The sequence below is a fragment of the Sapajus apella genome, unplaced genomic scaffold, assembly GCF_009761245.1.
Source record: "Sapajus apella isolate SASKATOON/1434 unplaced genomic scaffold, GSC_monkey_1.0 scaffold8, whole genome shotgun sequence".
Taxonomy (NCBI): Eukaryota; Metazoa; Chordata; class Mammalia; order Primates; family Cebidae; genus Sapajus; species Sapajus apella.
The window spans coordinates 18,582,064-18,597,333 of record NW_022436948.1 but is presented as its reverse complement, the minus strand read 5'-3'; the positions used below and the strand labels follow the sequence as shown (position 1 = coordinate 18,597,333).

The following is a 15,270-nucleotide window of genomic DNA, read 5'->3' as shown; positions in this document are numbered from 1 at the left end:
ATGTTGATTATCAGCTGGACATGGTGGCTCACGCCTGTAATCCTAGCACTTTTGGAGGCCGAGGCTGGCGGATCACTTGAGGTCAGGAGTTTGAGACCACACTGGCCAACATGGTAAAACCCCATCTCTACTAAAAATAGAAAATGAGCCAGGCATGATGGTACATGCCTATAATTGCAGCTACTCCCAGGAGAATCTCTGAAACCCGGAGGCAGAGCCAAAACTGCGTCACTGCACTCCAGCCTGGGTGACACAGTAAGATTCCATCTCAGGAAAAAAAAAAAAAAGGAAAGAAAAAGGAATGTTGATTATCATTATTACTATCTGAGATTCAACTTTTCTTACGTCAATAAATACAGTATACCTCTTTGCTGGCTACATTCAGAGTTATGTAACATTCAATATGTATCTTTGTGAAAGCACAGATTTCCTAGGAGTAGAAATGTCTGTATCCAATAATTTGAGTTTTTGGAGGGTTATTTATTAAATAAAAATAATATCTCACAGGCATAGTTTTAGGAGTTTGGGGAATGGTGAGAGAAACAGACCCAGAGCTAGAAGAGGATATGATTTCTATGAAAAGTGACAAGGGTGAATGTGCAGGGTACTTTGAGAGTGCAATCTAACCAGGTGGGGATTTAAGATAAAGTGACATTGGCTTTCCGATCTAAAGAATAATTAGGGGTTAACTGGCCATTTGGAAGCAGGAGGTGAAATCAGTGGCCAGCAAGAAAGTCCTGAAACAAGTTTGGGAGAAACCTCAAGAGAAATCAGAGGGGAGGAAGAGAGATTCTGCAGGAAGAGAAACAGTTGGGCCAGATCCTAGAAGCCCTGTCATCTGTCTGCAGATTTTGGCTTTGTCCTCCACATAGTCAGAGAAGGGTTTGAACAAAAGAATGACGTCCATTATTAGGGTGATGGTTACACTAAAAGCCCAGCATTTGTCACTATGCAATATATCCATGTAATAAAACTGCATCCATGTAAAAAAAATAAAACATTTATAATTTTTTAAAAATGGCATTCATTTATGTTATAAAAAATAAAGGACACTCCGCATGTATGCATTGGAGAGATTACTATAAAGGAATGCAGCCTTCCCCTTAAGAGGCAGATGCAAGCCTAGTGGTGGGGGAGATGGGAGCTGGGATTAGGGTGGTGGTGATGGGGAGGCAGAGGCATGGAGATAGTGAAAAGTCTTTGATGCTGTAGCAGAACCTGCCTATGGGCCAGGTGTAGAATAGGAGTGGGGAGAAGTAACCCCTAGCTCCCTACTTCTTCAGCATACTAAGAAGCAGAAGTGTGGAGGAAGCAGATCTGTTAAGCTGGTAATACAGGTTGAATTTAACTTTAAATATGTGAATTTTGAGGTGGAAAGTCATAATTACGACTTTAAGAATGAGTGTTGTGATTTACGTCTACACTGGCAGGATTTGAGGGGGCTTTCACACTATCATCACCAATTTTTAATATTATTGTACTTTTTACTAACATTATTTTTAAGCTTCGTCTATTTGGTACCTGAATTTTAGTTTTCTTAAAATCATACACTCTGATTTCCAGTAGTCAGAGAGTTTTTTCTTAACTTTATGTACATGTAGATATTTTTTTCAATTATCTGTTTAGGTCCTTTGACAATGTCTTGAGTAATTATTTTTATCTAGTCGTATGAGGTTTTTTCTATATGACAGATTACAACCCTATACTGTTTGTATTTAATGGAAATATTTTTTCATATTTTTAAAAGAATTCTCTTGGAACATGGAAGTATAGAGCTTTTAAGACAATCAAATCATTCAATTTGTCTGTGTGTGTGTGTGTTGTGTTTATGTATGTGTGCATTGTGTCTATATATGTGTTTGTGGCTTGGCTGTGTAATCACATTCATTATTTCTGTGTTCACATATACGCTCCCTTCCAGGGATCAGACAAATATATCCTTGTATTTACTAATACTTTTTAAGACTTCTGTGATGGTGGACTTTCTGTATCAACCTGACTGGGCCCTGGGGTGCCTAGATATTTAGTTAAACATTTTTCGGGGTGTTCGTCAGGGTGTATTTGCATGAGAATGACTTTTGAATTGGTAGACTGAGTAAAGCAGGTTGGCTTCCCTAATATGGATGGGTCTCATTTGATTTGTTCAGGATCTGAATAGAACACAAAACCTGAGTAAGGGAGAATTTTCCCTTTCTGCCCAACTGCCTTTGAGCTGGGACATGAGTATTCTTCTGGCATCAGACTTAGACAGAACGATACTGTCAGCTCTTCTTCTTCTTCTTTTTTTTTTTTTTTTTTTTTGAGAGATTGCTTCTTGTGAATACCTTTCACAGACGCCATCCATCAAATATGGATGTTCGATTGGCCTAATCTTCTGGGCCTCCAGCTCGCCGACTACAGATCTTATAATTTCTCAGCCTCCTTAATCGTGTGATTAAGGATAGATAGATAGGTAGGTAGAGAGATATAGATAGATCTATATAAAAAGATAGTTAGAGATATACTGTATATATTCCCACCCAAACAAAAACAAACAAATAAAACCCAGAAGAACAATACCTGTAGACATTTTTAGAGTCATCCCTGATGTTTTTTTCTTTTCCTTTTACATCACATTCATCTGCAATCTCATTGTCTTGAGCTGTAGATTTTAACCTCTTTTATCACTTCTATAGCTACATAGATAAATTTAGGTATTGAGTCTGTCCATGCACCCAGTATATGACTGCCACATCTGTATTTGAGAAGGCCACCACACTAAGGGGCTATTTATCATCACGGAAATCTTACAGGGTCTACATCTCTCCCTTCCCACCCACAACTGAGCTGGTACTGATATCCACTGCTGGAGGACCAGACAGATCATATCACAGTATACTTTGCAGACATTCACCAGCACCAGCATGGAGTATGGAAACCTCACTGCAGGGCTAGACCCAGAGGAGCAGCAAGATTCACAGTAGTCTGGCCCTCGGGAATGGTACTCTTAGAAGTGGGGGAGTACATCATATTAAAGGAACATATCATCAGACAAAGGAAACCAGACTGCAGATCTTGAGTCTCTGATCTTTCTACTGTGGAAAGTTTCAGCAGAGGCACAGCTCATCATTTACAGGAGAGAGCACAAAAACTCCTTCTTTCAAGGAGTTGGTTAGTCAAGCTTATAGAACCAGGATGTGTGTTTTGAACTAATCTCAATTTGCTGACAAAACAAAGTATCTAAAACTACTCAGCCTACTGCTGAAAAAAAATTTTTCACCAGCAGAGGGCTGAAAATAATGTGGCAACACCAGGAAGTTGGCTGACTTTGCCTTGGTCTGAGAGGATGATAGGACATTTTTTGGCTGATTTTATCTCTTAAGGTCCTGAAGTTTAGCGTTGTTACTTACATCAAGTCAATATAAGCCCTTAAAAAGAAAAGAATTCTGGTGAATCAGGCAAGATCCAAAAGTGACTTTTTAATACTATGAGCTATCATTTTAGATTTCTGTATCTCATTTTCTCAAATGGCATGTATAGTTAATGATGATCACAGCATTTCTTGTGTGTATCCTCCATGTCACTTACTGTGCGATTTGTACTGCACCAATGTAGACAAATAAATTATTGTGAGAGGTTGTTGTTGCAAGTGGCAAGGTAGACCACTGAATTGAATGGTCGTATTCCATGTTTAAATGAGTTCTGTAGAACCAAGACTAGTTTCCACAATGTGAGACGATGACTTTAACTTTCAGTCCTTTCGTCTACTAGGTAGGAAAACAAGTTATCCAGGAATTGATTTGATCATCTGCACCTGTACACCTGACTGCTGAGAATGACATATTCAATTGCTCGGGGGAGGAACACTTTGAATAACTGAGATGAAGTTAGAAATTATCATCTATACATAAAAACTAGGATGCTATATTATAATACCTATGATATGGTTTGGCTGTGTCCCCACCCAAATCTCATCCTGAATTGTAGCTCCCATAATTCCCATGTGTTGTGGGATCCAGTGGGAAGTAACTGAATCATGGTGGTGGGTCTTTTCTGTGCTGTTCTTGTGATAGTGAATAAGTCTCATGAGATCTGATAGCTTTATAAAGAGGAGTTCCCCTGCACATGCTCTCTCTCTTTGCCTGCCGCCATCTGCGTAAGACATGACTTGCTCCATCTTGCCTTCCACCATAATTGTGCCTTCCTCCCCAACCATGTGGAACTGTGAGTCCATCAAACCTCTTTTTCTTCCCAGTCTTGGACATATCTTTATCAAACTGCTCCTTTCAAGGAAAAGGAGAAAAATGTAAAGTTCGAAATGTCTGTGGTTAACCACATAATCTGAGTCTTCTAGTAAATACTATTTCCTGGGAGAAGTATAGTTACTTTGGAAGGAATCTGAACTTTTAAAGTTATTGATGTACCACTTAGTATTTAAAATACAGTCATTTACAAAAGGACTACCCAGAAAGTCCTGGGTTTTCCAAGGTTTCTCCAAAACCCCTCAGGTATTTCTGATGAGCAAGTGAAGCATTTAGAGGGTTTGACTCACCACGTATGTCTACCCTATATGTAATTTATTAGTCATTATTTTCTAGTTAATAGCAAAATATCTTCACATATTTTTACTTATGGGATGTAACTGAGGAAGAGATACAGATTCAAAAACATCCAGAACTTAAAGCCCTTTCCATTTAATTTATGGTATTTACCAGGGTTGGCAGGCTGAATCTACAGAACAAATCTAACCCATCATTTGTTTTTGCAAGTAGTTTTATTAGAACACGGCCATGTCCATTCACTTACTCATTCTTGATGGCTACTTTTTTGCTACAACAGCATAGTTGAGCAATTGTGACAGAGATGGTGTTGACAGGATAGTTATTGACATGATTGACAAAGTTGTGAATATTTACCATTTGGCTTTTTACAAAAAGTTTGCCAACCACTGGTAAATATTGTTAGAAACTTTAGTAACAAACAATATCATATTTCTTTCTTTTTAGTAATCACGTATTCCAAGGATACAAGAAATGTATTTCACCAGAACAAAATCTTCTATTTGGCCATCTTGCTCCACCTACCTCTAGAACAAAATCTTATTGCCAAATAATTTAAGAAAACAACCAGTCTTCAGATTCAATGTTTGTATTTTCAGGTTTCCTTCCCAGGAATTAATTCCCACTTCAAAAAACAGACACACACATTCCAAAAGTGTTCTTTTATTTCTAGTAACATATATTGTATAAATACTCTATTTTATATGCACTTTCACAAAAGCGATATAATTTAAAAGTTTTTTCATTAGAAATAAATGTATAAAAATAAATATGTTATTATAGGCATTTATTACTAACTATAGTCCTTCTTGGAAGGAACACCCAAACCAATACTTATAAAGTACATATAATTTATAGTAAGATATTTTACTATGTACATATGGAAAAAATCGTATTCTCACAGAAGGGCTGAATAGACATTCACTAGGATACGACTGTTGGACCAGCTGCTGGAGATGGACCTGCTACCCCTCAGCAGCCTCCCCACCATGAGACAGTGATCTCAATGTCCCCAAACCTGTGGGATTCTGTTCTACACACCCCATTTTTGTTCCAGCATTTCATCCTCCTTGTGCGATTGTACTGATTTTCATGAGACACAAGTTACTTTTTTACATCCATATTCCCTAAGCAGGTGTACATGGTAGGAAAACAAAAAGTTGGAGGTACTGAGCTCATTGTGTCTCTTCTAGTTTTTTACCAGCACCTAATACTTCACCGCTTTTTTTCCACTGTAGACTTAATGAACTTTAATAAATACATGGAATTGTTTTGTCCTCAAGGTGAATTATACAAATAAAGACTGAGATGGTACAAAAATGGAAAGAGGAAGCCGCTTGAGTCATTTCACATTGCTGATCCCTTCTCTCATGCTGAACAATCTGAACTTATTTTAATTCTTGGGAGAAATAATGTATAAACATTCTCTGAAACCACCATAGCAGCCATAAACAGTGCTGGTCAAAGATTCTATTTGTACTCCTTTCTCCCCCCATTGTTAGTGAGGTAAAGTAAAACAGGTCTCAGTAAAATCTCATCTTTCTCCTGCTATTCATTTCTCAACCCCTATGATACAAAGTATTTGATAAGTACCAGGAAACAGGGGTTGTCATAGTTCTAGCTTTTCTTGACAATTGCTTCTGTTTTTTGAAACTTGTAATAGATGTAACAAAAGAAATAATAATAATAATGCCCTGGGGCTTTCTTATGCTATATCACTGCTCAGAGGTTAATAATCCTCACTAACTATCCTATCACATTTGCAATTGGCAGTTTACTCCGATGATTCAACTCCTTTTCTATCTCCCATAATCCCACCTTACTGAAACACCTCCCTGGTTACCGGCAAGATACACTGGATCCCTCCAGCTTTCTTGATTTCAGTGCACCAGTCCTTCCTCACCTTGCCTTGCCCTCAAAACTAACACTGCTTAACTGCATTCTGCCATTGTGCAAAAGTCTATGAAATGTTTAGGTTTCTTTAAAGGATCACAGCTCTCATGAGATAACACCCCCCCATCATGGGACAGACACTTCAAGGTTCTTTTTTTGTAACCCTTCCCACAGGTCTTAGAACATGATGACCACTCCCCCAGCTGCCACTGGGGGCAGGGATGGTCTGCACAAGGTCTGGTGCTGGCTGGCTTTACTTCCTTTGCACACTCTGAAGCAGGCTGTCCATTAATGTCTCGGCATTCTACCAGTCTTGTCTGCCAACCCAATTCACACGACTTAGAACATTCGCCCCATTCTTCAATGACCCATGCTGAAAAAGTGGGGATAGCATTGAAAGATTCCTTCTTCTTCTTTATGAAATAGGTGTATTTGATTTTAGGTCGAAGGGTGTTGCCCACAGTAAGAACCTGGATGGTCAAGGGCTCTTTGAGTGGGCTAAAGCTGCGAATTCTTTCCAGTGCCGCAGAGGAGCCGCTGTACCTCAAGACAACACCTTTGTACATAATGTCTTGCTCTAAGGTGGACAAAGTATAATCACCATTAAGAATATATGTGCCATCAGCAGCTTTGATGGCAAGAAAGCTGCCATTGTTCCTGGATCCCCTCTGGTTCCGCTGCTTCACTTCGATGTTGGTGGCTCCAGTTGGAATTGTGATGATATCATGATATCCAGGTCTGCAGGTGACAAAAAACAGGCATAAATCTCTGATTCATTGGCTCGCTGGGTTATTTAGCTTAAAAACACGTTAATGTTTTACAGGGTATATTTTTTCCCAGAACTGTTGAAAGGTCCATTTAAATTATAAGGTCTGTGAGTAGGTGTTTTAAAACTTACTTTGCACTAGTAACTGATCCTGATATTTTCTTACACGTAGATCCATTTCCCCCACAAACGCCACATTTATCAAACTTCTTTTTGGAGTCTATGATGCGATCACAACCAGCTTTTACACACTGTCCTTGCACACAGACAGAGGTAGAATCTGGGCTACATGGAGTACCATCTACAACCTGAAAAAAGGACACAGGTTTAGCGTTACATACGAGCAAAGGAAGGCAATGGTGCTATGGTAAGTATGAACATTTTCTCTCTGCTTTCGTGACCATGCTAATTAAAAACTGTACCCTCTACCATTATGCATTTCATGCATTTACCCTTCACTTTGGCATCATTTGCGCTCTCTTTTTTTTTTTTTTTTTTTTTTCCGACAGAGTCTTGCTCTGTCACCCAGGCTGGAGTGCAGTGGCGTGATCTGGGCTCACTGCAACCTCTGCCTCCCGGGTTCAAATGATTCTCCTGCCTCAGCCTCCCAAGTAACGGACTACAGGCACCCACCACCAGGCCCAGGTAATGTTTTTGTATTTTTAGTAGAGTTGGGGTTTCATCATATTGGCCAGGCTGGTCTGGAACTCCTGACCTCATGATCTGCCCACCTCAGTCTCCCAAAGTTCTAGGATTACAGGTGTGAGCCACCACACCTGGCCGGCCTGTATCTTTTTCAATACTACATATAGACGTCTGAAGAAGTTAGAGATTTTTTAAAAATTATTTGTCTTTTGACCTATCACTCTTCCAGCTAAGGTCAAAGAAAGTAGAGCTCTTTGTCTTTTTGTTTACTGCTGTATCTTCAGAGCCTAGAATAATTAACATTTGGCAAGAGTAGGTGCTTCGTAAATCACTTGCTGAATAGTACTGAATCTGCAACTTGGGAATATTTTCATAGCCAACAGTGCTAATGACACAAGATCATCTCAATCACATTAAATTCCATTTTCTATCTCAGATACAGATGTATCCCCTTATCAAAACAGCAAAAAAAAGATGCTTTTCCTAGTTCAATATGTGTTTTCAAACACAAAAATTATCAATACTCAGACTTCCATTTCAATTATTCTCTTTGCATCTGCTACTGCCAGTTACCCAGTAAGAAGTGATTTCAGTGCACTTGGTAGAAATAATGTATAAACATTCTCTGAAACCATAGCAGCCATAAACAGTGCTGGTCAAAGATCCTATTTGTATTCCTTTCTCCTCCCCCGCCCCCCCGCTGTTAGTGAGGTTACTATGTGAACAAATAATGTATCTACCTATGAGCTGTATGTGAAGCCTAGTCACACAGAGGAGCGCTTGATTTTCCAAAAAGCTTTTCTTTGTATATAAAGGAGTAATAGTAAGTGATTGCAAGCATCTAAAGTGTTAGATTTAAGCTTCATTCATAACTGACAACAATACTAAACTCAAAGCAGGTGTTTGTCGATGCATGTAAAAAGAAGTTCAAATTTGAAACTGAAGATATGTTAATATGTAAAGCAAAGAAAGCATATCAAAAATTGCATGAAAAGGTAGCAAGCCTAGGCCTGGGGTTTTAGGTAAAAATAAGGTAAAGACTAACCACCTTGGGCTGCAAAACGAAGAAGTAGCCAATGCCTTTGGCTTGGCAGATGAGCTTGCATCTGTCCTTTGGTGAGACACCAGCATACTTGGGAATCCATTCCACCGTGGGCCCACTCCCAAAGGAAGCTTTTGAAAACTCATTGTGTGCCTCACATTGCTCTTCTCTAAAGGTTTTGCCTGGAAAGAGAATGATATGATAACACTATCGGTTTCCAATCTTGAGCCACCTGTTTGTGGACACATCTTTTTTTAATGCCATTTCTTAAAATCAGAGTCCACTGCTCCTCACCATTATTGTCTGGACAGTCCTCAATGTTACAGGATCTGTAGCGCACTCGTTTGCCTTCACAGTACTTCCCTCCGTTCTTTGGGACTGGGTTGTCACATTCCCTCATTGTGTACTGAACTCCGCCGCCGCACGTTCTCGAACAGTCTCCCCAAGGCCCCCACATCCCCCAGCTTCCATGAAAAGGAGTCTAAATGGAGACACAAATCATCAGCATTAGAGTTCTCTAAAGAGAACTTTTAGGGTATCAAAGAAAATGATTGAATTTTAGAATCAATTCTAAAAATAAGCTATTGTTTTATTCCTGCTAGAGGACACAGATGGAGATGTTTAACTTGGTATCAAATCTTTTACCATCACTTTGTACTTTTCAATTCTGAATGTGATTCAGTAGAAAAACTCACATCAAAATGCTTTCTGTCGGTTTTGTTCACACACTTGCCGTCGATACACCATTTCCCTTCTCCACAGTTGGTGCCATCTGCCCAGGGGAAGTGTTTGGTTTGGCACACCAGCACCCCGCCAGAGGTGCCGGTACACCACAAAGTGGTGCATGTGCTGGCTGCATCAGGGCAGTGTTTGGAGTCCTCCCCAAATGTAAACTGGCACTGCCGGTTGGCATCATATGAGGTGCCAGGGAGATCAGCCGGGAGCTGTATGGGATTCTGGGGCTTGTCCATCAAACATTCCCCTGCAAAGGAAATGCCAAGCAATATTAATACAGAGTTAGTGAGAGCATGCAAGGGTAGATCCCATTTCAGAAAATATTTATCATATGAAAAAATATATAGCAAAGTGATTTGAAAACTGTAAAGCTAAAGGGAAGAAAATGCTAAAGAGATTTAGATTACTATAAAATCTTATCCTGAATGGGGTATTTCCATATTAACAATGACCAGAAGTTATTGATCTGCTAACAGTGTGAATGAATGGACTTTGGGAGGTACTCAACCAGAAGTACTATTTTTTAGTTGGAATTAAGATCTCGACAGTTAGGATCTGGACAGAGGCAAAGTAATTTTGAAGGGGGGTAATAAAAAGAACAAAAAGGGAAGAGTTCATTTAACTAGACTTAATGCATGAAAGGTTGGACGCCATCTAGAGAGAATAGCTTGAACATCTCACCATGACCATTATCCAGAAATGATGTGATCATGTAGGCACTGCAAGGAGACCAAGGCTGGCTATGGTCCAAGTTGGAAAGCATTGATGCCATCATGTGGGAATCCCGGTTCACACCGTTAAGGCTGGTACATTGCTTTGCATCATCATGTGGCATGTTAAACACATGGCCTAGGAAGCAATCCAAAACCCACATTAAAATATAGATCATGGCCAGGTGTGGTGGCCTGCACCTGTCATTCCAGAGGTCGAGGCCAGTGGATCATCTGAGGTCAGGCGTTTGAGACCAGCCTGGCCAACGTGGTGAAACCCATCCCTGTTCAAAACACAAAAATTAGCCGGCTGTGGTGGTGCACACATGTAATACCAGCTACTGGGAAGGCTGTGGTAGGAGAATCACTTGAACCCAGGAGAAGGAGGTTGCAGTAAGCCGAGATCAGGCCATTGCACTCCAGCCTGGGAGACAGAGTAAGACTCTATCTCAACAAAAAATAATAAATAAAATAAAATACAGATTATATGCAGCAGGTTATTTTTTCCCAACAGGGATGCTTCATTTGTCCCAAAATGATATTTCTAGAGGCAGAAATATATTTAGGAGACCATATATTTTTTGAGGCCATGTCTGCTTTTCACAGGGTATAAACAAATGTACATTTCCAAATGTTCATAACTACTACTATCTTATTTTTCACTCTAATGAAAATGACCATGTTTGAAATGGTGAAAAATATTTTCTATAGTTTCTAAGATGCGCTAGGACCTAAAATAGTAATATTACCTATAGACTCTCCTTTTAAAATTAATATACTGTTTTACCAGTTCCCATTTCTGAATGGGGCTTAACTCCTGCTTTGAATCAGACTTACCTAACTCATGGGCTGTGGTGAAGGCAGCTTGTAAACCATCATCTTCTATGACAGAGCAGCTTCTGCTCGGATCACACACAGTTCCAACATCAGCCATCCCAAGTGTATCACAAGTCTGGGACCCACACAAGTCCTACAAAAAGCAAAGGCGGCAAATCCTTATTAACAACGGGAGCATGAACCTTGATATCTAACTTTTTTGGTCGGATGCGCCTTCACATATGCTTTGGAGCATCTACACTCATTATTGTTGAGATCAGAAGACTTAATGTGACTTTAATCAAGCTTTGTTCCTAATGCTTTTAAAATAGAACTGTGAAACTTGAGATATTAAAATTACAGTAGAAATAAGATAAACCATGCTAGCCAATTAAGCAAAGTTAACTGCAAAAACATTAGTGAAATGCCTTGTGTATATATCTGTTTGGTACAATGTAGACTCCTAAGAGGACAGTGTCACAACTGGTACCATCTTCCTCTTACCTGTCTGGTGAAAAGAATTGCTGTGTCATAGTGCTCTGTGTCCCGGTCACTGGGTGGGTTGTGCTGCTTTTGCCAGTTGCAGAAGTTCCGCAGAGTGAGGGCAGCATTGGAAGTCACTTCTGGCCCTTTCTGTTCCTCGTGGATGACCAAGATCTTCACTACCACCAGGCTAACTGAATTACGAATGCTGGGGTGTTTGTACAACCTGGCTGCCACCGAAAACAAGGTGAGAAGGTAATGCTTCAGACCACTGCCGTGAAATTCTGCCATTGAGTGGTCTGCCACAAGCATGGTTTCCACATAGCGGTGACTGGACACAAATCGCTTCTTTCTTATGCTTCCAGTTCCTGTAAAGAGAAAAAGAAAGTTTGCTTAAGGTCAGGCTGTGCAAGAATAGTTACCTTCATAGCATATATTAGGAACGCCTAACCCGTTAAAGCAAACGAAGCAAAAATATACTCGGAACAACAATAACAAAAATATTTGCATCTCTTCAGTGAAAGTGTTATTTTAAAAGTTCTCTCCTCTCCTTTAAATAAAAAGACCACGTGCTCCTTTGCCTGGTCAAGCTCTTTCTGTGTGTGTGTGTGTGTGTGTGTGTGTGTGAGAGAGAGAGAGAGAGAGAGAGAGCAGGATTTCTTCTGTTCTCTTTAAAATCCTACAGCCTGAACAAAGCAGTTATGCACATCATCCTACCCAATTGTAGTAAAATCTTGGAGCAAGGGTGGCAGGCAGAGGCCCTGAGTCACTCTTTCACAGGCGAGGATTCAAATCCTGAATGAGATCATCAGGCTCCACGTGGAAGGCCTCGGGTAGGGCCTGGGCTGCTGCCAAGGGGCCGGGCCTTAAGGAATCTCAGACTGCACAGCTCTGCTGTCTCATTCCAGGGGTCCCTGGGGTGCTCCGCTTTTGCCAATTCCGGGCACAAGGACCACCCACTCTGCCCAGCAGCCTTTGGCCCAACTCCCACTGCCCCAAGGAGAAAAGTTCTGGCTTCCTGGCATGATGGAATATTTGGAACAGAGTCTTCCATTCCCGACTGAGACCCAACCTCTAGGGAAAGTCTTGACTTTGCTCCCAGGAGCAAAGGAGCAGGGGGAAAAGGGAGAATTACTTTAAAAATGACACGCAAGAGAGTTAAAGAAGGAAAAAGGCCCTGAAGTGACAAAAGAAAAAGAACTGGAGAGTAAGCACTGCACACAACATAGAAGGCGTAGCAGGAAGGACCTGCAGTGACTTTCAGCAGTGCTAGGGAGCAGAATTATGGCCGCGAGAGGGAGTGCAAACTAGGAGGCGGGGCAAGCCCAGCAAAGACCTCCCAAGCAGGTTCTGCAAAGGGGCCCTGCCGCCTTCAGCCGGCCGGGTCAGCCTTATAAGAGGGGGAAGGGGACAGAAGCCTGCAGAACAGAGATCCCAGCGCAGCCGCTCAGGGTACCTTCCTAGGTCATCATTCCTCCTCTGCCCTCTCCACATCCGCCCTCCTATGAGCTCAGGATGCACGCACAGGCAGCGGTTACAAAACTCAGCGCAACGTTGCAACCCGGACAAAAGGCACACACAAAATCGTTAAAAAGAAGTACACAAGGGTGGAAATAACTCGCACAAGCTCCAACTCACTGAAGGTGGAAGGAGTCGGGTTACAAACTCTCCCTTCCCGGTCTAAATGCTTTGCTTTAGTTTGCAGAAAATCGTTAGTTTTTTTTTTTTTTTTTTTTTTCTTGGTTATTCATTATTCGGGCAAATGGAAGCATGTTTTCTAGCTGAGTTCACCAATCCAAACCTCAAACCACATTCCTCCACTCCAGGTCTCCGTGCTGTCCGCGGGCTTATGCTCCCGCTTGCCAGCAGGAGTCTACCCTGAAGTCGCGTGGGATAGAGAAAGTGAGGGGAGGAGGATGAATGGACAGACAAGCGAGAGCAATTCTTCTACCTGTGGGCTGTCCTACGCGTTGCAGTGCCGGGTCCTGCGGCGGCCACTGCGCCCCTTCCTCGTCGCCCTCCATCCCTTCTTCCCGGTCCTCCGTCTCCGTTTTCCCAGTCGGCCCGGGCTCATCGTCCACGACCCCGCACTTGCCGCCGCTGTCGCCCTGCCGATTCCGCCGCAGGAGATGGAACTGTAGTGGTGCCGATGGCTTCTCCCCCGGCGTGGCGGTGGCTAGGCGCTCGCTGGCGGCGGGCAGCGGCTGGATAAAATACGCCTCGCCCCGCAGGTAGAAGGCGCCGCGCACGCCCTCGCAGAGGCTGAGGGCGGCAGCCGAGCTGGGATCACCATTCACGGTGCCGGAGTAGAAGCAGTGCGCCAGGTCGGTTTCCGGAAGTGGCGTCTCGGACCCGGGTCGGCGCCCCAAGTTCTGGAGCGTGAAGCCGGGCGCCAAAAAGCTGCGGTCAGGCCGGAGCTCCAGATCCAGCGGCTGGCCAAAGGCGTGCAGGCGGAGGCGCGTGGTCCCGTGTCCCGGGGCGCGCTCCAGCTCCGGGACCACCAGCTCCTCGTCCTCCTCGGCGGGGCGCCGGAGTGCGTCCGACACCGACACCGCCAGCAGCGCCGCGGCGAGCAGCAGCAGCGTGGGCGTGGGCCCGAGGCACCGAGACCCCCGCGCCCGCTCCGCCGTCCCCATGTCGCTGCCCAGCTTGCGCCTTCCGAACCCCTCGGGTACAGCCCGCTGCATTGGAGCCCCAGGAGACACTGTTTGCAGCAGCGCACGGAGCGAGGGAGCTTTTGGTTCGGGTCGGGAGAGGAAAGGCTCGCTGGCCTGCTCTGGATTGCTAAAATTAACAATTTCTATTATTCGCTGGAGGGACGCGCAGAGCCGGCTACAGCCGAAGCTCCCGGAGTCACTAAGAGGAGGTGCTGCAGTTCTGCCGGCGCGCGGGAAGTTTTTCTTCCAGCGCAAAGTTGGAGTCACTGAGAGTCAGGCACAGGCAGAGTGGCTCTGCGGGGACAAGAAGCTCTCGGAGGCGCCTCCGGGGCTGAGGCCACGCGGGGATTGGTGCCTGGCACCCCTCTTCGGCCTCCGCCTTGGCTGCGGTGTTGCTCACTCTGAGCAGGGCTCTCCCCTCTCGGTCTGGTAGCGCACCCTCGCTTTGCAATAGCTCCTGGCCCGGAGCTGCTTTCCAGCGAGTGCAAGAACCGGGCAGCCAGGCCCGTCCTTTTATAAAGCCCAGTGAGCAAATACCGCCTCCCACCCCCCACTCCTCCCCCTTCTTGGCCCTTTTCCATCCCAAAGACGCCGCCCCAGGCTCGGTGGTTGCCGAACCCGGCTCTGCGCTGCGGGCCCGGGCGGGGGAGGGGACAGCCTCGGCGCTGGCTCCACGCCACTGCTCCTCAATCTGGAGGCGGAAGGGGCGCTGTGACCAACACTTTGTACCGCTGGGGCCGCTGCGGGGAGACTCTGCCTTCCACCGCTTTTGTGCCTCCCCGGCTTCCTGGACCACCCTTCCAACCCGCCGCCCCTCCGGAGCGGTAACTCAGTTACCGCGCTGGGCTAGAGTTGCCAGGAAGGAGGGTTCCGGTGGAGAAAAGAGTCCCTTCTCCAACACTTCCCTGTCCTGGAGCTGCCCTGAGTCCCCTTCCCTCTTCCTTCAGCTCCCGCTTCTCCAATCTAGGAGATGAGCTAGGGCCAC

General features: G+C 43.8%; 1 protein-coding gene across 1 annotated transcript; it reads right to left on the bottom strand.

The window, feature by feature from the left end:
* Nucleotides 1-4,734: 4,734 nt before the first annotated feature.
* Nucleotides 4,735-14,787, bottom strand: ADAMTS1 (ADAM metallopeptidase with thrombospondin type 1 motif 1). The gene is made up of 9 exons (XM_032277102.1): nt 13,580-14,787; nt 11,650-11,996; nt 11,167-11,299; nt 10,301-10,468; nt 9,580-9,866; nt 9,179-9,365; nt 8,891-9,066; nt 7,330-7,505; nt 4,735-7,169 (listed from the first exon to the last, which is right to left on the bottom strand). The coding sequence occupies exons 1-9, from the start codon at nt 14,313-14,315 to the stop codon at nt 6,470-6,472; spliced, it is 2,910 nt and encodes a 969-aa protein (XP_032132993.1). The 5' UTR covers nt 14,316-14,787; the 3' UTR covers nt 4,735-6,469.
* Nucleotides 14,788-15,270: the final 483 nt, after the last annotated feature.